At 48.8% G+C, this 24,964-nt stretch overlaps 1 protein-coding gene across 1 annotated transcript in view; it reads right to left on the reverse strand.

The window, feature by feature from the left end:
* Positions 1–6,196, reverse strand: part of TRIM71 (tripartite motif containing 71) — a 55,138-nt gene extending 48,942 nt beyond the window's left edge. The window contains exon 1 of the mRNA XM_054647635.2: positions 4,464–6,196. Within this exon, the coding sequence (XP_054503610.1) occupies positions 4,464–5,339 (876 nt within the window). The 5' untranslated portion in view covers positions 5,340–6,196. The remainder of the gene's footprint in view (positions 1–4,463) is intronic.
* Between the last annotated feature and the right edge of the window lie 18,768 nt (positions 6,197–24,964).

A 24,964-nucleotide genomic window follows, 5' to 3' on the forward strand; every position in this document is an offset into this window, starting at 1 on the left:
GAGTAGCCATGAGATGTTAAGACAGCTTGCTCCCTGTTGTGAAACCACAGCTTTACCCTACATTAGAGCAGCTTAGACATAAATTCAATCAGCAACCTTAGCCAAGGTACCAGGTAAGTAGCTTTCAGTTCAGCTGACAGCTATGAAGTTGAATGTTTTCCCCTCTACATGTACAAGCCTCCAAAAATTGCATCTTTCACAATCTGTAAAATAGTAAGAAGGAATGCATTTTATTCTTAATCTAAAAAGATAAGAAATCCAAGAATATATGCAACCCCAGAATTCAACATAGCAATCTGATTTTAGTGAGTCTTGTCTGCATGCTTCAACAGCCCCATGAACCATTGCAAATCACTGATATGGCAAAAAACTTAAAGAGTTTGTAAATTAATCTGATCAGTTAACAACCTGACCAAAGACAAACATGATGCAAGGAGAAGGTAGGAAGGAACAGTGTGTCTAAGGGCAAGGGGAGAAAGATCTTTAAAATCCTTTCTTGCAACAGAGGGAGCTGTGGTGCTACAGGGTTTTGTCTTGTATGTCTTGGTAGTCCATGAACCACTTCTAAAATGGAATCTGTAGAGCAATATGAGAACTAGAAGGGTCACACACCATTTAGCCGACTGAATTTGGCAACTTCACACTTTCCCTAGAAAGTGTTAGAAATCTCCTATTGAAGTGTTTGGACCATCCACCACTGTTATCATGAAATGATATTCAAGTGCACAGGAGCCGAGCTCTGCCATAAGTGAAACCCCAGTTATTTAACTCGCAACTTGTGGCATTTTCCACTTTCTGCAAACTCACTTGAACTCAGATAGTTTATCAATACAAGCCAAGTGTCCTACAGCTGTTCCAACATTTTCTAAGATCATGGTTTAGTTTACAGACTATCATCCTTCCAAGAAAAGAAAAACAGAGGTGCTCTTTCAGTCCAGGATGAAACAATCAAGAACACATTGACATATCAGGGAGGATATTTGATTTAATTATGGGTAAGATAAAGTAAAATATCTTTTTCAAGTCCCCTGTCTAGTTGGTTTTTATAACAATAACATCCTAGTTGCTACTGTAGCATTGATAGCAAAAAATGCAAGACAAAAGAAAATTATCAGGGTTGCAACATAGTTACTTTTGTAGAATGCTTCAAAACATCTGAAATTAAGCATTTCCCCTGCTGCCATGATAGCATTTTACATCAGACAGTGAGGTTCCCAGTAGTAAACCACCAGACTGGATTTCAACAGAAGCTCTATGACAAAGAATTGGCTTTTGCTTCCCCCCCACCCCACAACAGTTTTATTCATCTTCTTCCATGCATCACTGTAGTACCTGAAGGCACTGCTATCCTGAAAGCAATGTTCAGGGTTCCACTCTCAAACATTTGTCACTACTGTAACAGTCAATATTCTCTGTTTCAGAGACTGTTATGTACTCGTAGCACACAACAGGAATCAACAGCTCAACCAAGACCAGAACCATCTCGACTAAAAAGAGACTACACACCAGACACATCCCAGTTAAGAGCTGAAATCTGCATTTTTCTGTATTAAGAGGATGAGCAACTACACTGATCTTGTCTGGCAAATGTGTATGTGTAGTCTTGTTTTGAGACTTGGAACACCCAGTAAGTAACCACCCACGGTGCTATTTCCCTTCTCACTCAAGGGAGTCTAAAAACGGAGGTGGAATGAGGGAAAATTATGGGGAACGGACAGTGATTCCCAGAAGGAGGGATGGAAAGACCAGAGAAGAACAGGATGAAGGGTAACAAATGAGTGGCAATATTAGGAGAGGAGTATCATGTTCTAGGCAAGGAGGCACAAAATAAGGGAGGAGCCAGCAACTTTTGCGCAGAAAACCCTCAGGGATGGGGTCAAACTCCTTATAACAGGGGTAAGGAGGATATATCCTGGGGAAGGAGAACTCTGCATTTAAGAGAATTACTTTGCCAGCAGCTTGCAGATGAGATCAGCCTATGCCCAAACCTTACCTGCATGAATTAATCGGAAGGAATATCCTGCTCACCAGCTTTTCTCACATACTGAGCAGAACCCGAGTTTTTAACTACTAATATTAAGGTTTCAGGCTACCATTCTTGCCTTGCACTTTAGGTTTGTTTTTACACTATTAGCCCAACACAGTGCTTAAGTGATGCACTAAGTACTCTCCTGGAAGGCTGCCTTTCTATTATCGTTCCTTTTATGAGGCTGTAAATAGCATTCTTAAACAAGCAATAACCCTCACAGTTTTGCAGCCACCCTTTCTCAGAAAAAAAAAAAAGTTGTACACCTCACCCATATTTTTAGCCGAAGTGATAAAGATTTACAGCACAAACTGTTCCCAACAGTCAGACTATCCCAAACAATTCCTCTCGAGTGAATAATAAATACTGATCAGGCACACCCTCATTAAGGAGCCACCAAAACGCACTAATCAAGAACAGTAGTAGATCACTAATTTGCAGAATAAAAGCCTATCTCAACAGGAGCTGAAGGCTTGAAAATACTTAGTCGTTTTAAAACAATTTCTAGGTCTACAGGACACCGGAACACCCAAACCTAATCCTTTCAAGAGGTGTACTCTTTTCAGAGCGCACTGTTGAAAGTAAAATTATTTATGTAAAATAAATTAACTTTTTCAGAAGTTGCTTCTAGAAAAGCCGTACAGTTTAAGCGAGGCTAGAATACCTATGTTCCCTTTGCAATTTAAGCTTTTAAGTCCACAAAATACCTTGGAGCTCCTATCCCAGCTACTATTTTACTCTGTGGATTCAGAATACATTGCATTAGAAGCTGGATATTCTATGCTATGGCCAAAAGCACTCAATTGTTTCATTTTACACGCTTCAAAAAAGAACTTTCACCCTACTGAGAACACAAAAACTAGAAGCTTTCTAGCCTGTACCACAAAACCGAAGTTATACTCCAAAACGAATGCAGAAAGATGGGTTTTTTTCTTAAGAACATCATGCCTCATTTCAGTCTAGCATTCAGTATTACTCAAGTGCTTTAGGAAGCCCACTCGTAGGGAGATGGTGAGATACCACAAAAAGCTGTAGGCAGCTCAGCTGCCATAACGTTTCTGGGCTGCTTTTCTTTTTGTTTAAAACTTGATTGTTCCTCAATCACACTTCATGCCCCCCAAATGGCATTTTAAGGTCTTTCTTTTCCACAGAATTCATACGGTCTGTCCTCTGCCACTAGCAACTTTAAGAAACACAAAATGCCAGACCTTTCTAGAATTATTTCATACCTACAGCAACATTAGAGATAGAAAAAGTGTCCCTGAAAACTGAAGACAAAGGCATCACCACATTTCCCTGGGCTAAATGCCTTCGTTTATCAGTTAAGCAAGCATCCCACAGGAAGCTCTTGTACCACCCCTGTCCTCAGGCAGGTTTTCCCTGAAGCCCCTTGTGCTGTCCAATTTCAGCTTGGGAGGAAACTACCTCCAACACCAGTTACTGGAAAATTCCAGCAAAATCCCCCTGCGCTGACCCCCAGAGCAAAAGGGGAAAGTCAGCAGATCGCTATTTTCTAGCTTCAAACGAAAAATCAAGTTTCAAACTACCACAGCAAGAAACTATCCCAATGAAACTTAAGACACTTTCAAGTACATTTTGAAGAAGCCACTGCCTCTTTTAAGATCTACGAAACAACACTTAGGGTCACCAGAATCAGAATTTGCAAAGCCAAAGCGTTTTAAATTAACACCACGTAAAGCAAGTTCCTGTTTTTGCATCAGTAGATGTTTGCCACCATAGAAGCAGACAAGATGTTGACCAAGAGCAGTAGACGCAGCTGGCATTTGCAAGCGTGAGTATCTCTGCTAACTTTTTTACTGCCTTTTATTTATTTATAATTAATTAATCAAAAGGGTGTCTTTTTCTCAACACAGTTATCTTCCTTCCCTATTTATTCGTTTTTCTTTCTCCAGTGGGTTACACGCCGAACACGGCTGTGCAAAGCAGACTCCACAAACCAGTTTAACTCAGCATCGGGACTCTGGGGGACCCCAAACCTTTTTCTCTTGCATCTCCACGGCCCTGCCACCTCTCGGTACGCGCCAGGCGAGCCCGTTCTGAGGGAAACAGCGCCCGCAGCAGCCCAGTGCCCCCGCTGCAAACCGTTCATGGGCAGACCGGGGCTCCGCCGGCCGCCTCCGGGGACAGCAGGTCCCGCACCTCGCGGAGGGGCCCCCCGGCTCGCCTCCTCCTCCTGCTCCGGGCGGCGGCGCGGAGCAGCGCCCGGTGGGAGCGGGCGCGCCCGGGACGCCGCCGCCTCGCCGCACGCCCGCCCCCGCTGTGTCAGCGGCTCCCGCGCCCCGCACCGGCCGCTGCCGGGGCGGCGCTGCCCCCCTGTCCCCCCGGCAGCCAGCGATGCGGGCGGGGGCCCTCTGGCGCCGGCCAGGGCCGGGAGCGCAGCCGCCCCTTCCCTCCCTCCCTCCCTCCCTGCGCTCACCTCGTCGTCGTGGTGCTGGCAGTAGCTGGCCCGGTCGGGGAAGACAGAGAGGATGTTGTATGGCGAGGCGGGGTAGGGCGGGCTGAGGGCGAGCGGCGCGGCGGGGCCGGCGGCGGCGGGGCCGGCGGCGAAGCGCTCGATGAAGTGGTCCTTGGTGAGGCGGACGCGCTGGTGCGCCCGCACGCAGTTGTCGCACAGGTGCTCCTGGCAGTCGAGGCAGCGCGAGCTGGCGGCGTTGCCCTCGTCGCAGGAGCTGCAGCGGGGCTCGCCCTGCCGGCTGTGGGGCCGCCGCAGCAGGAGCGCCGCCGAGCCGCCGCCGCCCGAGGAGGAGGACGACGACGACGTCGAGGAGGGCGCGGCCGAGGCGGCGGCGGCGGGCGAGGAGCCGGCGGCGCGGGGCGGCCCCGGCGGCGGGCGGCCGTGGTGCCGGTTGTTGCCGCCGCCGCCGCCCGAGCCCGCGGCGGGGCCGGTCCCGGCGGCGCGGCCGTTCTTCTGCTCGTCGGCGGCGGCCGCCACGACGACGACGTCCAGCAGGTTGCTGAGGAGGAAGTTGGAGGAGGGCAGCGCGTCCATGCCCGAGGGCTCCGAGATCACCACCTTCTGGTCGCAGATGGGGCAGCGCAGCTTGAGCGCGTCCCCCGCGCCGGGGTGCCGCTGCGCCTCCAGGCACTGGCGGCAGAAGGCGTGCAGGCAGGGCAGGACGTGGAGCCGCCGCGGCGGGCCCCCGCAGGAGGAGCCGCCGCCGCCCCCGGAGGAACTGGAGGTCTGCGAGGAGGACGAGGAGGTGGAGGAGTTGGACGAGAGGGGAGCCGGCGAGCCGCACATCTCCTTGCACAGCGGGCAGATCTGGAAGTCGGACTCGGGAAACGAAGCCATTTGCGATGGGCCTGACTCCCCGATGGGGGGGCAAAAACGTGTCTCTCCTCCCTCAAAAAAAAAAAAAAAAAAAAAACCACCACCAAAAAAAAAAAAAAAAGTGGGCGGAAAAGCAGAGGCGCGGGGAGAAGGTAGTTCTGCAAGCAGCTTACGAGCAAGCTGGCATCGATCAGTCGTTTTGCCAAGTGGGATCGATGGGCCGGTTTTGCAAATACGGTGTCATCGATCCGGCGGTCTGCAGGGAGCTGGGTCCTCTCCTCGTACCTCGCTGCTGCCGGGCTGGCTGCTGCGGGGAGGGGGGAGTATTTTTGGTATCAAGGTGTAGCTGTCCCGTTCTCCCTCAGTAAATGGATCCTCTCGTCCCTCTCATGTACTTAACCCCCGATCCCCCGTTGCATTAGACAAATTGTATCGATTCCCCGATCGGTCAATACCTCACACAGTCTTCTCATCTCCCCCTCGGGTCAGCAGTTTGACAACGTGGTTTGGTTACTTGTCCTCTTCCTCAACGGAAAGTGCATGGGCGCCGATCGCCCGATCCCCGCCGCATCCAGCGGGGACCGAACTCTGTCCGCCGGGGCTCGGCTCCGGTTCCCACGGCCGCAGAACCGGGTCGGGGCGGCAGTGCAAGTCCCTCTCGGCCGGGCGGGCGGGGGGCAGCAGGGGCTTAACTCAAGTTTCGCTCTTTCTTCTTGGGGCGTTGGGTTTTTCCCTCTTTTCCTTTAAACCTGTGCTTGTCGGGGGGGAAGGGGAAATTTCGTTTCAGTTCCCCCCTCCACTTTTGCAATCCAGAGCAGCTCTAGGAGAGAGAGAGGCACTGAAACACAGTGGCCAGGCAGACTTCTCCGGCTCCAGTCTTCCCCCGCCGACGCCTGCTCCACCACCGCATGACTGGGGGGTGGGGATGGAGGGCGGCGTTGGTGCCCACCCCACCGGCAGAGACTCGCGCTGGCGGGACGCGGAGGAGGAGATGGGAAGAATAAAAGGGCTCCGAGGACGGCCGAGAAGGGCAGTCCCCTCTCTCGCCTCTCCGAGTCCCGGCTCCCGCCGGACGCCTTCCTTTACGCGAGGCTTCCCGCGGAGGGCAGCGCCGAGCCCGCAGCAGCCCCGCACACGCGGTACCCGGCGGCTCGGGCGGCTGCTGCCGGCCGGTCAGCGCCGCGGGCTCGGCGCGGCTCGCACAGGCTGCGGCGGCCGGGCAGAGGAGCAGCGGCAGGTCCCCGCCGGCCGGCCTGAATTATTCATGGGGGGTGTATTATATTCGCTCGCACAAATTGGAGCCGCTGTGCAATGCTATCCGAGAGCGCTACGCTCGCCCCCTCCTCCTCCTCCTCCTCTCCGGTTCTCTCTCGCTCTGAGCCCCTGCAGCGCCTAGGATCACATTTCCTTTGTCATCTCGCCTCTTCGCGTGGTGTTTTATTGAGAAAACAAAAATAATATAAAACCCGAAGAAGAGGCGAGAGGAGGAGGGGGGCGGCGGGAGGAAAGCAGCGAAAACCAAAACGCCCGCCTCCCCCGCGATCTGCCGAGCCGGAGCCCACCGGCCCCGGGGGGTAAATTAGCAGGAATTACTCACTGATGCGGCAGCACCGTCCCAGGCGGCGTGGGATCCGGGGAGAGCCATCGCGCCGGGCGCCTTCCCCGCCGGGCGGGGTGCGGAGGGCGGCCCCGGGGGGGGCGCGGGGCTGGCGGCGGCGCTGGCTCCGGCCCCGCTGCGGCCGCCGGCACTGGGGCGGCGCGGCGTGCGGGAGCCTTTTAAGCTCCGACGGCGCGGGCTGACTTCCGCCCGGCTGCGGGGGGCGGCCGGGGGGCGGCGGCGGCGGGCAGGAAACATTCTCCCTCCTCGGGCCCGACCTGCCCCCATCCGCCCGCATCCAGCCCCCTTGGCCCACCCCCCATCTTTTAACACCGCCGGTTTCAGCGCCGGGGACCCCCCGAGCTCCGCGGGTCTGACGCGCCGCCGCTCGGGCGGTCCGCCAGACCCTCGCGCCCTTTTTGGGTTTGGGATGCGAGCGGGGCTTCGGGGCCGTTCTTTGAAAGCACCGAGGCGTTAATGCAGCTTTAAACATGAAGTCTCTCGAGTAATCGAGCATTTTCCCTTTTTCTGACACCCAGTCTAGGGGTGACGGGCTCCTCTCCGCGCTCTTGCGGTTGCCGCCGGGTCTGCCGTGCCCAGGCGGGCGAGCCCGGGGGCTTTGCTTGATGGCAGGGGCAGGCGCTTCCTCTCCTTCAAAGTGACGCGATGAACTTAGCGAAAATTAGCTGGGATGCCATTTGCGCTGCTGCGAGACCGCGCTTAAAAGTCCGCAACAATTATTTTGGTTTTAATGAAATGCCCCGCCACCAGCAACGCGTGGGTGGAAAGTTTCGGCTCTGCAGCACGACCGAGTGGCCACACTCTTGGTTAGCGGGGCTTGCGGTAGCAAGAGAGGATACATGGCATTGCACTCTTAACAAGGAAACTGGAGATCTGAGAAATTTTAAAACGTGGAACTGGCTTAGAGATTGGAAAGTAGAAAACACAGGAAAAGTGATAAAAATGGGAAAATATACAGATTAGTGAATGGAAGCATCTGTAAATAACCAAAATAAACTCAAAACTAATTACTGTTCAGCAATGATAATGAATTCTCAGAACCATCACAGAACAGGAAAAGTGGTTATTAAAACATATTCAGTTATGTTTCTGCTTTGTTTAACCCTTAGATGCACAAACAACTAATGCTATTTAGGCCTTAGACGCACAAATAACACTAACTTAAATTGTCTACTTAAAAATGCCTTTTGTCTTCTGCTGGCAGGTACTAAACACAGCTCAAGCCATATCTCAAAAAGCCCTTCAGAGAACTGAGAAACTCAGGAGTGCTAATACCCTTATCCAAGACCAAGCAATGGGAATTGTTGATGAAGTCCATGGGGCAAGACAGGTGCATTAAGGTGTAAACAAGCATGAATATTTATTATGCCCCTCGGTAGTATATTCTGCTGAGAACTTGCCTTATGTATCAATAAAGGATTTGGCTCTGGAGCTGTGTTCTTTATATTACATATCCATATGTTCACATTTGAGCATGCAGGTGAAATCAGCCACAGCTTTGACTATCCAGAGGTTAAAAACATCATTGAGCCTTGCCTCAGCTCTGTTTATTTGTCCTGTGGTTGCTGCAGAGAGTTATGATGCTGCAGAGCTTGTCCTTTCCCCAATGAAGTCCGTTGTGAAGAGCAGGAATTCCCTGAACAACAAGCTCACGGTTGATCTGTTTGGGTTTCCCAGATAACGCTTTGCACCAGCTCCCTCAATGGAAACTGTCATCTTTTGTGTTCAGAAATATTTTAATTGGGCAGAAATTCCCAGATGCGTGTCTCCAGGCATATCTGACACTCCTGCCTCCCTCAGTGACAGCTGTTTGCTTTCCAGCAAGCCGGCTGAAGGGGGCAATTCTGCACATCGATGCTTCAAATGGTCCTTAGCGGGCTCACGACGCTACCTATGTGCTGTGGAAGGTCCTTTCTGCTGACAGGATCCTCTGTGTTTGTGCCAAGGCTCCCAAAGCTCGTATACATCTTACACCCTCCCTGAGCTTGTAAAAGGCTATAAGCAATTCACTGTCCCTGAACAGAGGGTCCTTATTCTCCAGCTGTCACCCTCGTATGGGAGCACCTCTGTCTTGCTGAATCAAAGTCCTCCTTTTCTTCTCTCCCCACTTCCACCACTGAAGGAATGCAACATTTTGAGGCTTCCTCCAATTATGGATGGTTTTCTGTCTTCACTATGAAACATGCTGAAATAAAGCTAAAGGGAACACACCAGCATTATAATCCTCCTGAAGCATTGGCTGCTGGAGCACTTGTGCGCTCAACGACACAGCAGATAGCACCGTGCATTTTTCTGCTTAATGCATTGACTCAGTGGTTTTCAATTCAATTAAGTTGTTCTGCTATAACAACGCCCTCAGCTCTAGTCAGAGTGAGGCCTCAATATATTTCATTTGTTTTCTAAGCCAACAAACACTGTGAGTGAGTAACAGCGTGGGGGCGATAGGTGAAGTGCGGGAGGCTTCTCGTTCCTTGTTGGACAGCAGGATGAGAACTTATTTTTATGATTTTTCCCTGGGAAGCTAGTGCTTTGCGTTTTCCCTTTTTGTTTGTTAAAAACAAAAGAACAATAGCTATCCTGGTTAGCAGGGCTATTGTCCCTCTGTGCCAAATAAATGAAATCTCCCTGCTTACGTGAGCGTCTGAGACATTTCTCTGCATTCTGCTAGCTCTCCTTTGTGTCACTCTGCTGAGGTTTCTCGCATTTTATCCCCCTTTTTCCAGTCTTTTTCAACCCATTTCTCTCATCTTTCTTTTGTCCTCCATTCATACACGGTTGCTGGTCTGAATTTGAAATGATGTGGTTTGTACTAAAGGCAAGTCCATCTTTTAAACTGTGTTGAAATCATAACTGTGTCATGATCATGTCAGAACTATGTTAAAACATTAACCATTAAAACATTCTAACAACACTGAAACTTAGGCATGAATGGTCAGATCTTCAGAGACACTTAACAAGAATTAAAATAGCTCTGATAACCTAGCCCAGCTTCTACCTAGTTGAAAAATCTCCATTTGGCAACATTTGTCTGTCCTTGACTAACTGCCCAGCCACTGCAGCTAAAGGATGCATTAAAAATGCTTTTTCTTTTTTTTTTCTTTTTCCCCTTAAATTTTAGTGGAAAATAGACTGCACCTGAGTCATTCTCTGGCATCTGCTTAGAATACCAGGATGTGCTTTCCACTTGGAAGCTCTGTTTTCTTGAAGGAAAGCATCTGCTTTCTGCCAGCAGCACTACAGGACAAACAGAATGGTGCTCCTGCCAAAAGCAATACAGCTGGAAAACCCAGAGGTCTGGAGGTTAAAAGCTTTGTTAAATAGAACCAGGTAGAGTAATTGTGAGTTTGGGGATATTTTACTGTAATTTTAGAGGCAAACATTCACAGAAAGAGCTCTCCCCTATGCCACCTGCATGAAGTGGTCCAGCAGCCTGATGTGGGTTGCCCTGCTGTGCTGAGCTCCAAGGCAGCATTGTGAGCTCAGAGCTCAGCAGGTCTTGTGAGCAAGAGAAGCTGAGGAGCTGGTGCAAGTCCCCAGATGTGCACAGGTGATGGTAAACAGAGGGGTCTGAACTCCTTTTATTGTTGCTGTTTTGCACCTAAGGACCCAGAAAACAAATCCAACTCCAGTATTGCTATACCACAGCCATTAAAAGCCAATACAGTGGTTCATAGTTTCAAATTCTGCACAGTCTTTCCAAGGGATTACCAAGATCTAAAACTCTCCCTGTCCTGCTGCCCCTGAGAATCCCCTTCCTTGTTTATCTGTTAACAAAGAGACAAGAGACTCAGCATTACAACCTGCTTGGATCTTTGCCTCTCCTGCTCAAGAATTCATCTACAATATCAATGTACAAAAACATCACTTACAATAGGTCTACTCACAAAGAAAGTCTTTAGCAAGATCTTGATGCTGGTGTAGCCTTGGGAGATTTGGCATTTGTCAAATAGTGCCAGACAAATGAAAGAGAAAGGTTTTGTTGTTGTTGGTTTTTAGCTCGCTGTTATTGACTTATTCATTACGCTCAGAGGAATATCCATCTTTTTTTAGGTTTTCACCACAACTGTGCTCCATGGACAACTGTGCCACTTAAGTTCAGCCACTTTAGCTCTGATTTGTGCTGGGTTTTTTTTCTCCTTCCCTCATTTTTCCTCTTGTGAGCACAAACTTCTAAATTTGCCTCAGATTCCAAATTTGCCATGCCTGCTCCTGCACACTGACTCTCGCTCAACCATATATCTGTCATTGGATCCATTAGTAAGTACAGTAGTAAGCTCAACTTTCTGCATGTGTTGCTGAGCTTCCTGTAGGATATGCTGGATCTTGAGCAGGGTGGAGGGTTGGGGAGCAAAGAAGCAGTAAGTGTTGTCCCCATGGTATAAATCATTGGAAACTGGCTTGCCCAGCATATTAATTCAAGCTCTTGACACCCCCTCCTCCACCCATCCATCTCCCCTACAGCAGGGTCACCTTGAGTTTAAAGATGTGCTTGTTAGGGTGTGATGGGATCCAGAAAGGAACAGAGAGAGCCTCCTCTGTGCACATGTGAAAGTGATCTATAGATCTTGTTGGTGTGCATCTTTGCATCTGTACAGTCTTCAAGGGCTGGCTTTGGGAAGCAGGGATCTTGCACTCCAGCAGCTGACATTACTTTTAGCCCCAGAGACACTGCCAGATTTAAAGAAGCAAGCACTCACTGTGTTGCTTTACAGCACTAAGCTCTGCAGGCAGCTGATGCAAAGATGTCATTTTTCAATGTGCTTTTGGGTTTTTTCACTTTTATTACCATGTCTCCAAGAGCACCTTTATGCTTAGGCCTTGCTCTCTTTCCTACTGCACAGTATGCATTTGAGACAAAACTAAATTACCTTTCTTTATTTTTCTGTGCATTCTGATAAATTCCTTTATCTTTTCAGAAATTCTGGCTGAAAATCATCCATTTCTAACCACATAATGGGATTTAGCATCACAAGGACTTTTAGCACTTTTACCTCCCAATGACTGTATCTCTAAAGCCAGTTTCCTCTTCCAGACTGCTCAAATCTCTCCCTATTCACCATCTGTTCAATCAGATTTCTTGTTAGGCTAAGTACCTGTGTTGGCTTTAATCTTTGATGATGACAGCTCAACTATTGCCCCCCAAGGATGGGCTCAAGGCCAGAAGATGCAAATGTCTGGTTCTTCTCACCCTGATTCTGTTCTAAACAGCTTTCAAATGCGATGCCTACCATTAAGAATGGTCTAAATCCATGTCTCAATCACAAGAAGTGACTTCTCTGACTGGGAGTGAAAACTGATGCTGGAGTAGTCTTGAAGGTTCTCAAACTCACCTTCAACAAAATGTCCCTTCAGATCACTTTTCCCTTTCAGGAAAAGCTTGGCAAAATAGACATACCTGGCAAACATGCTCTGCAGGTCAAGAAATACAAGCTCTGAGCAGGTGGAGGTAGAAAGCAGGTGCCAACATTATGGGCTAATAACTGCAATAGTTTTGTTATTAGCCTCCTGCTTCCTGACACTGTTTCTGCTCCGATACCTCACTCCGCATTTATCCTCTCCTCACAGTTGGCTGGGCTGTAACTCAGAAGTTCTCCTTGCCTTTGGTCTTGTTCACATCTGCAAGATCCTTTTACTGGCTGGGGGAGTGTCCCTAGCAGGGAGAGGTGGTGTATGCTGACACTTAAGGGAGAGTGGCTTGTCAGCTGCTAACACTTCCCCACAGCTGTGTAAACTCTGGGCGCAGGCAGCTGTTCCCCTCCAGATCTGGCGGCGGGAGCTGGGAAGCCTGGCACCCTCAGCTATCCATTACCAGCCCCCAAACTGGGAGGTGGGAGTGTCCCCTAGCAGGCTGCAGCACTGCCATGACTGACCTTGTGCTGGGAAGGGTGAAGTGCTTGTGTAGCTTGCTCCGAGGGACAATAGTGTCTCCCATCTCTCTGAATGGTTGTGAAGGTCACCTGCATCTTTGTACATCTTAGGGCTGCCTGTATCCAACACTGCCTCTCCTTTTCTGCCTCCTCATCATTATTCCCTGGGGAGTGTGGGCAGATCTCTTCTCCCTCAGGGCCATGCAGTGTAATTCCCTGAGCACTGGCAAATCGTGAACCTCAGCCAGTGGCAGGCTGCCTCAGGTGATTCCATGTAAAATACAGCACTAATCCTGACCCACATTCAGGTGCTGTTCTCTCCTGCGGCTACTCTGATCAACACAGGTCAGTTCCAAAGGTATAAATGGAATGCTGAGAGGGAAAGGCAGTGGTATTTCTGCATTGTCTTTAGCAGGAAACATGCTTGAGCTAATTTGGAGCTGAAATGTTGAGGGATTTATGTGTTAAAACCAACACTGGTCAGGGACAGTGCATACAAAGGTAATGTGCTCCTTTACGAGAGTGAATGAACAAGCAAGCAGCCAGGCAAGGTGCTAATCAAACTTTCTGGTTCACGTGAGTATTTATTGTGGTTATAATTGTGTTTCCTGTAGGGAAAGCGGTAAGGTGGACTCAGAGGCAGCTTCTGCTACCTTGCAGCATGCTATTCCTCTAGGCTCAGGTTACAGGTTGAGGCTTTTGTGTACTCACAGACATGCAAGAGGTTGGAGTCTCCTGTCTTGGTTTCTCTGCAAAGACTCTGGGACCAAGAAGTGACCTGTGAAGAGGCCTTTCCCCTCCTCACTGCTCTGCCAGGGAGCCTAGGAGGAAGAAGTTCTTGGCCTGGCCAGCTCTCTCTGGCAGTGGGAGAAGGCAGCTGCCTCCTCTCCTACATGAGACCCCAATGGCATCCCTACAGTCCTTCATAAAAGTGGACCTACAAAAACAGCCGGTGAGTCACGTCACAGCCCAAAGCCCCCGTGGCATGCCACTAGGAAAAAAAGGCAGCTAAAACCCTTTGGGTGGGAGTCTCCTCCCAGAAAATGAGCCCCAAGGAGCCACATGTTTCTTGGAGGCTATTAAATGTCCCTTTGCATGTGCCTTCTCACTGAGGATGGAAGGGCCCTGTGCCTGCTGGTGTAAAGCCTTCCCAGTATACCTCCACCACAGCAGCTATAAATAGGCTGGGGGATAAGACAAAGGGAAGCTTTCTTAAAATGGAGGATACCACAGGTCCTGTTTGCAGGAGCAGGAACTTTATAGGGAAATTTTAAAGCTGCTGATTTGGCTGACACTGTAGGTCTTAGCGAGGGGAACGCTGTCACTGAGGATCTTTCCCCCTTTTTGCTGTAAAAGCAGGGAGGGTGCTGTCTCTCCTTTCAAATAAAACCCACGTGCATTTATGGTGATGGATGTCTGCTGGGAAGAGAAGTTTGTATATCTTCAGTTCTCTGCTAGCTGCAGAGAAGTGGAGCTGTGCTGACAGCCTGACAGGCCCTTTTGTGAACCACTGCCTGGCACTACAGATGCTCCCTTATTTAAATAAAAGCAGCCAGGGAGCTTGTGCGGTCTCTGCATGCAGACCCTGCCCTTCCAGCGTGTTTCACAACTACAGGCCTTTGGATGCTACTGCAAGCTGGAGAAGTAAAAATAAGGAAGGAGGGAGCGAGCCTCAGGAAGCCAAATCAAATGGCGGTAGCAGCATCTCAGGAAGCTCGCCCAAGGTGGTGGGGTGCAGGGCAGGTGAAGAAGATCAGAAGAGTAGGAAATCAGGGAAACAGATGTGGTGATGCCAGGCTTTGGGGAGGGAGCTCCTGAGATGCACAGCCAGCATTCCCATGCGTTCCCATCTGGTGGTGAAGGAAATTATGTAAAGTGGAGGGGCCAGGGGCCCCCTTTCTTTTTTTTTTTTTTTTTCTCTTCCAATTCTTTTCTCCCCTCACTTCCCATGATGCAATTAAAGAGCCATTGCTGACATCATCATGTATGCACGCTGAATGCAGGCATTGTGTCTCGCCTGCAGGGCTGTACTATATATAGATTAGTTGCCAATCTCTGCTATGTATCAGCAGGGAAGACACCCAAGGAATTAAGAGAGCAGTTGCACTATAGGACTCCTGGCTTTTGTCCCATGGCCTCAAGACATGGTGGACTATACAATGAAACTAGAAATAATCAAAGGTAAGTTATTTGGAGACCAAGGCAGGAAATTTTGACTGATTGATTTGCAGCAGCAGTATGGAACAGTCTTCTAGGTTGTGATGCACAAAGAAGACAATCTGACCCATGCATGTTGCTAGCCTCTTTTATGTAAAAATTAGTGGTTAGTCAGTAATCTGCTCTCACCAGATCCTATGCCAGGCAATATGAGATAGCCTGCTTCCTTGGCCTTGGGTAGATGAAGAAAAAGCATCCACCTGGGAATTGTTTTGGCCTTTTGGGTACTTGAGGGGACAGAGTCAGTGACCTCCCCTCTGAAAGTGGTAAATGCACCCTGCAATCCCCTGTGCAGAGACCAAGGAGAGCACCCAATGCCTGTCCTGCCATTGCCAGTGGCACTCTGAGAGGACCACTCCTCTGTATGCTGCCACTACATCCCAGGCAACCTCTTCCACAATGAGCCTGTTCAAGTGACCTTGCCAGCACTAGGTTAGGGAAATTTGTTCTTGTGCATTTCCAGCAGTAGCATTTTCTTTTGCAGCCAGACAGCTCGGTCAGCTCCTTCTTCCTCCCACCCAGCCCTTTGGCAGGAGGTGACAGGAGGTGGCTGAGCCGATCTAACAGCTCAACACATCAGAAAGGGGCAAGTCCTGCTCCTTCCCTGCAGCTCCTGCTCTTTGCTGCTCATCAGTGGACACCCCAGGCAGCTGACAGCAGGGTCTGATGAGTGCTCGAGCAGAGGAGGTGATGGGATGGGGAGCTGGAGCACCAGGAGGTCGGGGGTCCTTGGAGGTAAGTAAACCTTCCCTGTTCAGCAGCGAGCTGTTAGATTGACTCAGACAACAGACAATTTGAGGGTGTAAATTGACCCTGAAAAGAAAGCTTTGATGTTAGAAGTTTTTTTCTTTCTTGTTGACTTCACTCCAGGCCAAATTCCAGCTAAACTGTGGCCATAGCAGCTTTTTCAATCATTCCATGAAGTTCCATACCAGGGTGATGAGACTGAGTGTTGCTGCAGCCCCAGGCACTCACCTTCCTGCCCTTACACTGCCCATGGGCCAGTCACAGCATCTCTGTTCCTAAAAGACATTCAGGTCTTCACAGAGTAAATGGTACTTTTTGTCACTCTTCTGGTAGGAATTTGAAAATAAGTCAGGCAAAGATGTTTATTTCTTGTAGCCCCTGTGAGAGTGACTGTTGCATTGGTAGCAGGCACAGAAAATGCTGCCAGGGTGGTTTTGAAAATCTTCAGGGACAGAGGTTCCCCAGCCTCTCCTGCTCCTGTGTCTGACCCACCCCTCACAAAACAAAGGCTTTTCCTTTCATCCAGGTGGGATTTTCCTTGCTGCAATTCCTGACTGCTGCCTCTTGTCCTCCCAGTCTTCTCAGGCTAAATTAACCCAGTTCTCTTAGCTTTTCTTTACACATCACACCTCAGTCTTCCAACCATCTTAGTGCTCCTCTCCTGCACTTCCTTCATCGTATTCATAACTCTCTTGCACTGGGAAGCCCAATTGGGACACAATAGCACAGGTGCAATTTCACTGCTGCTGAAAACAAGGAAAGGATCACTTTCCTTCACCTGCTGGTTATGCACTTGCTGAGCAAACCCAGTCTGGAATTGGCATTCACTCTGCTGTCTCACATTCAGGCATTGCTCACAGGGACCCTCAGGTCTTTTTTTGCAGACCTGCTGCCCAGGTCCCCAGTAAGTCCCCACTAATGCAGGGAGTTATTCTAGATGAGGTGCAGGACTTTCCATCTGCCTGTGCTGAACTTCATGAGGTGCCCATTGCCCCATTTCTCCATCTTGTCCAGGTCCTGAAAGAGCCCTGCTCTTGAGGGTATTGACCTCTTCCTGTTTTGACATTGTCTCTCAGCTTGTTGAGGAGGTGTTATCCCTCAGTGAGCAGGCTGTGTGTGACATTGGTGTAAACCAATTATAGCTTCAGTATTGACCCCAAAACTCACTTATGGACTGCCTGATGGACTCTGAATCTGTGACCACTCCCTCCAGAACCTAAGCCCATATCACCTCAGTTTGGCTACAAGGATGCTGTGGGAGACCATGGTGAAGACTTTGCTAAAGCCAAGGGAAGAGGCATCCACTGCCCTCCTCATCCCTGCAGGTCAGGGCCCATATTCCATCAGCAGGGCAGGCAGGAGGTTGGTCAGGCACACTCTACCCTTGGAAAACCCATGCTGGCTATTCACAGTCACTCTCTTATCCTTCATGAGGTGGACATAAAGTCCCTCAGGACTTGCTTCATAATTTTCACAGGCACTGAGTTGAGTCTGACCATCTGGTCCTTCCCCAGATTCTCCTTTCTTTCTGCCTTTTTTTTTTTTTGTTTTGTTTTGTTTTTTTGGGTTTTTTTGTTTGTTTGGTTGGTTTTTTTGTTTTGGTTTTTTTTTTTTTTTTTGAAGGCAGATCTCACATTGAGCATCGATCTGCAGATCAAACACCGACCTGACTGAAGCTGATGGATGTACAAAGCAGCCTTCAAGTATGATAAAAGCAGCAAGTGAAGATCTCTGTGCAGACTGAGAGCTGCTGCAGAAGCCACCATGCTCAGTGAGCATTGTGCAGCCTGGAAAACACAGCCCTCTGTTGTCTCCTTCTGGGGGACAACACAGGACAGCCAAAGTTTATAACTGCAATTAAAATTGTAGAACTTTTGCAGTTTGACCAATAAATACTCCATGGTGTTAGAGTCTATTTTCAAACAATGGAAAAACTCACTATATTGGCTTCCTCAGGTTGAAGAACTACTACTGGTTAGTCCTCTGAAATATTTCCATTAATCCTTTCAATTGCATGTATATTGCAGAGTTGAATGAGAGGCACAAATTTGGATATGAGAATACGGTCTAGTTCAAGCCTTTCTGATGTGAAAACAAGGCAGTATCAGAGCTGTTGGGGAATAATGTGTCTTTTCTGGAGGTATGAGGGAATTCTTTGTATTTCCTGGATGCAAACAGTATTTCTACTTGGTAATGCTGGATCACTTTTCACTCATTTTCTTTTAAATCCCAGACATGAAAAAACTCTATTTTTTAAGCTGATTTTATATCTTTCCTTGATGTAGCTATATACAGCACCATAAAAGCTTTCACCTAACTGGCTAATTATATTTTGTTTTCAAGAGAAAAATGTTTTAAACTTCCCGTAATAATAAACAGCTCCCAAAGATACTTTGAATATTGCCCAAAGGCATGACATGGGGATGACTGGCTCCATGACTGTCAAAACAAAACTTCCAGAACTCCACTAGGAAACTGGGCATCTCAGGGTGCCTGACAGCAGGAGCTGAGGGCTGAGGCAGCATCTACACTGCCTTGATTGCCCTTGGGCACCCTGCCACGCTGGCCCTAGCAGGTAGCTGCTCTGAACAGAAAGCATAAATTTGTCTTTTAGGATGAAGTTTTGAACTTTAATTCTCTGATCGTGCAGATCCCAAAATTACGTGGAAAACTGGTAAAACTGTAGTTCCCCACCGGCAAAACAGCAAAGCTTTTACCTTTGTGCAAATCCTGAAGTGCTGACTCTCTCAGACCTGAGGGTGTCTCCAAAAGCCAGTGAGGAGCTATCTGATGCTGCCAGCAGAGATCTGCAGAGCTATGAAGCCCTCTCTGCTTTTCAGGTTTCTGATGCAAGCACCTTGCGTAACACCACAGGCTTCCAGGTACAGGGAGCGTGGCCAGCCCACAGAGTGAGTGCATATCTTAGCCACCTTGGGGCCAAAATAACCTGACCTCTAGATGGTCTCAGGAGGATGATGAATAATGTATTGCATCTCCCAGAAGGCTGGTTTCTGCCCGTTCAGTAACTGACAGTTTTCCTGACATGCACCAACTGTGTCAACTTGTATATTTTTGAAAAGGGTTCTGGGGTTATTGAGGGGGAAAACCTGTAAGGCAAAGGAAAGATTGCTTCAAAAAGAAGTCAAAAACTATCGGAGTCATCAAATGGGTGTGACTTTTGGAACACACTGGCATTCCCCTGAGCACAATAAAATCCATCAAAGAAGAAATGGCAGGGAACTGAGGGCTAGGAGAGAACTTCCAAGGAGTTAATTAGTGCTGCGTTAGTGTTTGTGGGCAAGCAGACACAGTAAGTAAGGACATACATTTGTGAGGTCATTTAGAAATTCCCAAAGAAGCTCTCTTTGTTGGCAAATGCCAGTGCTGACACACAAATACCCGCTATGAGAGATAATTTACATGTAATTCATTATGGAAACGGCATTACAGGGTCAAGTCCGAGTCCTTTGTTTCAAAGAAATCCCCAGGACTGCTTCAGATTAGCTGCCTGCCATCTACAGCTGTTTCCTGCTGGGCTGGGGTTGTTTTTGGGAGCCATTGGATCCCCAGGATCAGCTGGGTCAGGGCAGTATCATCTCCTGGAGAGGGAACTCCTTACAGTGGACAAGAACATGCAAGGAAAGGCTTGTCTCCCTCTGCTCTCCCTCATCCTGGAGTTGCCATTAAAAAAGTTCAGAAACGGCAGCCTCATGTCACGAGTCACAGAAGTGACTTTTAATTGCCAGAGGGAATTTTTTAAGCGATTTAATGCTTAGAACTTTACACTTGTTTGGGGATGGGTAAAGCTCCTAAGCCTTGCTTTGGTGCTTTTAAAAATGTGCCATGCCAATTACCTGCAGATGTGTTTTCAGGGTAAGAAGGGTGCTACTAGACATTCCCCTGCTTTTTTCAGCTGGACCATTTCCTGTGAGCAAGCTCTGCAAAATGTCTGAGCTCTCACCCTCATGGATGGTAGGAATGAGCTGCACTACCTTCTGGTGTGGTTTTTGGGCAGTGCTGCCCTTTGATGCTCTGTCCTGCTCCTCTTGCCATCCTTCTCCCAGTGCTCCTCTGGGCTGGATGCTCACTGCAAAGCTGGGGTTGTCTTAAACACTCTTAACAGTGGGGTGGCCTGCTATTCTTAAATGAAAATATATACTTATATACACAGCAAATGCTCTAGCTTTTGGGCAACAGCTAATTTTCAGGGAACTACATTTTCTGCCAGCATAACTTCCATGGAGTCAATGCAACATCTTTTCCAATAAAGCCTGTATGCAGGGGATGGCATCCATTATCAGCATTGGAACTGCTTGCAAATAACAGCACAGACTTCTTTTGAAACATAATAAAAAAGAATGCTTCTGTATGATTTATTATATATTCATTATGCTCAGGCTGACAGCACTTGTGCTCCTTATGTGCTTTTCTCAATTACATTCTTAAGCACTTGTATAATTTCAAGCACCTGGAGACCTTGGCTTGCTTTGCTGGATGCTACTTCTGTTCAGCCTGATGCCAGGGTTGTGCTGCAGTGTGTGATACAGTCTAAACAGGTAAAACTACTGGTTTTGACTTAAGTGTGTTTTGTCTCTTATTTCTCTTGGGGTTTTATCTTCTGAAGTGGTTCTCTGGACTAAGCAGAGCTCCAAGGTCTTCTCCATGCTTTTGGAAGATAACATCCTCCTTGTTGGGACTTGCTGATTAAACGGTGTGGGAATGAAGGGCCATTTGCCTCCCCAGCTGCCTTAGGCCTGCTGTGATCCTTTAACAGCCTGGGTGACACAGCAGGAGCTGCCACTTCCAGGGTCTGCACTGTAGTGCAGAGAAGCTGGATGCTTAACTGGAAGAAAGCAGGGATACATGAGATGGGAATTGAGTGTCTCAGCACCAAGGGCAGTGGGTAGGAAAGCAGCTCCACAAACACAACTCTGAGTATGGACAACCACTACAGGAGAGGGTGTGTGGCTCCCCCTGTTCCTCTGACCTGCTGGTCGGTGCTCACCCCTCCCTGAGGTCAGGGTAGGTTCCCGTTGCTCTCCTGCAGGCTGCACCCACCTGGCTGAGCTCAGGCAGGGGCAAAGCTCACTCCTGGGGAGGGCTGAGGTGGACACAAAACCTTGCTCAGCCTTTTTCCAGCCAGCATCTTCTATCACAAGGAAAGATGACAAATTTTTTGTTAAATTATTTAAGATATTACTGACTGATCATGAATTATTAAAGTGTTTATTACTTACCATTTGGATGGCAACTCGGGGCAGAAAATCACAAGCCTTTCAGGAAACCTGAGGCCAGCCTTTGCGTGCCAGACATGCCGGGGACTCGGGGCTGAGCCGAGGTGGTGGGCGCAGCAGCATCTGGTGTGAGAAAAGGCACGGCTGGAGCCTGGAGCCTGGAGCCTGCGCTGCTGCAGATGGCTTTGCCACTGCTGCTGCAGTCTCACAACCTCCTGCCACTCCTCCCAGTGCTATTTTTGCTTAATATTTGCATGATGGCCGTGCTGGAACCCCTTTGTACCATGTGCCATAAAACCTACAACAGAGACAATCCTTATCCTGGTAGTTTGCTCCCTATGAATGCAATCTTCTTATAGATTAAACTATCTTTAGGTACACTAGGAAGCAAGAGTGTGCTAATTCTCATCAGCAAATGTATGTTTGTTTATGGTATTGCTCTGTTGAAGATATTTGAAATTTTTTATATTGGCCTTATTTCTCCCTCCTTTTCAGTCTCCCTGTTTAGTAGTTTTTTTGTTTGTTTGGGGTCTTTTGTTTGTTTGTTGGTTTGGGGTTTTGTTTTTGTGGGTTTGGTTTTGGGTTTTTTTTGCTTTTTGCTTTAATTTTCCCATTCCTTGAAACTGTAACCACATGCTGATCATTAGGACTTCTGTTCAATGCATACTTATCCTTTGTGGTACACGTTCACCAGTTGGAGGTTAGTGATCAAAGAAAGAGCATGCCTTATCTTCCAGTGTTATTTTGAGGAAGACAAAGCAAGGAGATAAGCATAGTTTGGACATGCAACTCTGCTTAACAGTGTTAGACTGCCTCCACATCAGAGTAGAGACAGTCAGGATTGGGCAGTGGTTAAAATACAACTACTTGGAGCAAAAATTCTGCTGGTGGGTTCTGACCAAATAACATGGCTGCTCAAAATTGAGAAGAAGCTCGCTTCTTCTCACCCTTTGGGCTGTGAGATGAGTTTGGCTTGCAGGCATAGACATATAATAGCATTCAGAATCCACAGGGTAGGCAGCGATTGCTGGAAATCTCTGAAAGTGTTTGTGAAAACAGTCAGCTGAATATGTTTGTCCTTGAAATGCACTGTTTCTTATTTAGTATCCTGTGCTCATTTTTCCTCCCTTGCAAACATTTCAGTCATTCAGCCCAGGAACTGATTAAACCACCCAGTAAACACAGTACAGATGTCAAAGTGAAAAATTCACAAGCTATTCATAACAAGCCATCTGCTGAAAATAATTTGTCTAAACTATTTGGGGAAAATTTACAAAGTAATGAAAATGCTCAGAGATACTTGGGAAGATTCTGACTACCAAAAATCATGAAAGGGCCTAATGATATGTTTTGGATACAACTGAAACCTTCACAGCTTGCTGCAGGATTTGGGATACTAAATTCTCTTTGGCTGCTCAGTTTGGAAGCATATAAGCCTTTTTCACGTTCATTGTTACCCTGCAAGAATGTGCAGTTTGGGCATAGTCCATGGTCTGATTGATATTCCCAGGGTGATAAATGGCCAAACTCCCACTCAGGCTGTATTTGGACTATATTGGGAGCTCAGCCTTTAGAAATTCAGTCCATCCAAACAATACCAAGTCATACCCAACCTTTGCAGACCTTGCTCAAGAAAAGACATACCTAACCTTCAACAATTTTTCATTCAGGTAAATCACTGCTTTTCCTTGGCTGTTCACAGTTTCTGTCATGCATTATCCTGCTTTTCAGAGCTCGTGCTGAGTTCTGAAGATGGGCTCTTCAGTGTGCCATGGCTCCAGGAGCATGTTTCTCCATTCTCTGTGTCTTCTCTTTGCCTTGGTTTACACACCGGTGCTTTGACAGACACCTGAGCTAGCTAAAGTGAGTTTTGTGTGAAATGCAGATTTGGGCCCCTGGGAGATATATTTGCTGGAACATCAGAGATCTCAGTTTTGAACCACAAGCAATTTCCTGAAGAAGGCTTAAAGTGAAATAAGAAAGAAGTGGAAAAGATTAGTATCTCCAGGGGACGTTTTCCAGCACATCACTTAAATCCTCCTCCCAGCCTACAGGCTGAGTAAAGGTTAATCCTATAGCAACTAAAATCCCATACAATCCACACTCCCTCAATGTACACATTTCCAGGAGGAATTCCTCTGACTGAGTGTAGTTGGCAGCCTCACAGAAAGGTATCTCAGCTTAATGGCCACAAGTCAGTGGATATCTAGATCCATCAATCTCCAATGGATATAAAAGTCACACAGGGACATTGCTGCTGTGCATGTGCAGGATGGGGGCTTCCTTTGTGAGGAAACCATGTGGACCAAGAAGAAAGACCTCTCTGAAAGCCCACACCCTCTTGGGTTGTCAGACCTTTCACTCTGGGATTAATGGGCCTGGGGTCAAACAGATAGGTAGGTACTTAATGAATTTTTCAGTAGATGTTACATCTGAAGTCTGTGTTTACGGAGTTGTTCCCATGACCTGTTTCTTCTTTTCTTTGGAAACTGTCAGTATAAATATTCTAAATAGACTGAAAAGTCCATAAGTAAAGCTGGTTGCTGAACTTCAGCAGTGATGAACACAGGGAAATTTGTTTTATGTTTGTAGTCAGAACTTCCATTTTTAAGTGACTTCTGATATTGAAGTCCTAATTAGGTATTTTTAAATAGAAATGAGCTCATGCATTGTCCAGCTGCTTTTGCCACTATCCTGTGCTTGTGTTGATAGTTGCCCATCTGCTCTTTGCCAGCTTAAAAATAAACTAAAATGATGTTCATTTAGACTATTATCCTCATGCTACACAATCCAGTGTTTTCCATCAAAAAGCTCATTCTGTTCAACAAAAAAACACCAAAAATATGCAATAGCTTGTGTTACCAGAGGGACAAACTGAACTCACTTTATGAAAATATGTCATAAAATGTAGTTGCCAAACGAAAATCTCCAAAACCCACGTTAGCCTACTTCCCTCGATCTTTTGCCTTCTAACACCCCGATTCCCGAAGTTGTTTGAGTGTCGGACTCCCATTGAGTGTAGCGGGAGTGAAGTGCCTGGGTGCTATCACGAAACTTGGTTCTGGGGTGTCCAGCCTTGCCCTGCGCGCAGCCCTGATCGAGCTCCGGCACGTGCCGCAGCCTGCGCTCCCGATGGGAAACGATGGGAAACCAGGGATCCCGGCTGCGGGTCCTTGGGTAGAGCCCCCCGTCTGTTTCCCCAGCGGTGGGGCTGGCAGATCGCGGTCCCCGCCACGGAACAGGCGATTGCGGGGAGCTCGGGCTCGCTCCGGAGGCAGGAGCAGCGGGCACCCAGCGCGGTCCCGGCGATGCTCCCGGGCAGCGCCGCTCCCGCCGGGCGCGTCCGGAGACCCTGGGTGCTCCGGGCCGAGGGGAGCGGGGATGAGGGGAGCGGGGCCGAGGGGAGCGGGGCCGAAGGGAGCGGGGCTGAGGGGAACAGGGCCGAGGGGAGCGGGGCCGAGGGTAGCGGAGCTGAGGGCAGCGGGGCCGAGGGACAGCGGGGACGAGGGGAACGGGGCTGAGGGGAGCGGGGCTGAGGGGAGCGGGGCCGAGGGCTCCCAAGGCGGCGGGGCCGAGGGTAGCGGGGCCGAGGGCTCCCAAGGCGGCGGGGCCGATGGGAACGGGGCTGATGGGAACGGGGCCGAGGGGAACGGGGCTGAGGGGTCCCGAGGCAGCGGGGCCGAGGGCTGCAGGCGGAGAGGCGGCGGGGCCCGGGGTCCCGGGAGCGGCGGCAGCGGCCGCCCCAGGCTCGGCGGGTTCGGCGGGGCGAGAGCGGCACCCAGCGGCACCCGGCGGCACCGGGACAGGGACAGCGCCGCGGGCTGTGTGACACCGGGCACGCCGGAGGGACGGGGGCACCGAGTTAGCAGCGCCTGTGGCGGTAACGCAGCGGGTGATGGGTGCAAAGCGACGGAAGGACGCCTGGGATTGGATGTAAGGAAAATTTAAGGTTTTTTACAGCGA

This window comes from Agelaius phoeniceus, chromosome 1 (assembly GCF_051311805.1).
Source record: "Agelaius phoeniceus isolate bAgePho1 chromosome 1, bAgePho1.hap1, whole genome shotgun sequence".
Lineage (NCBI taxonomy): Eukaryota > Metazoa > Chordata > Aves > Passeriformes > Icteridae > Agelaius > Agelaius phoeniceus.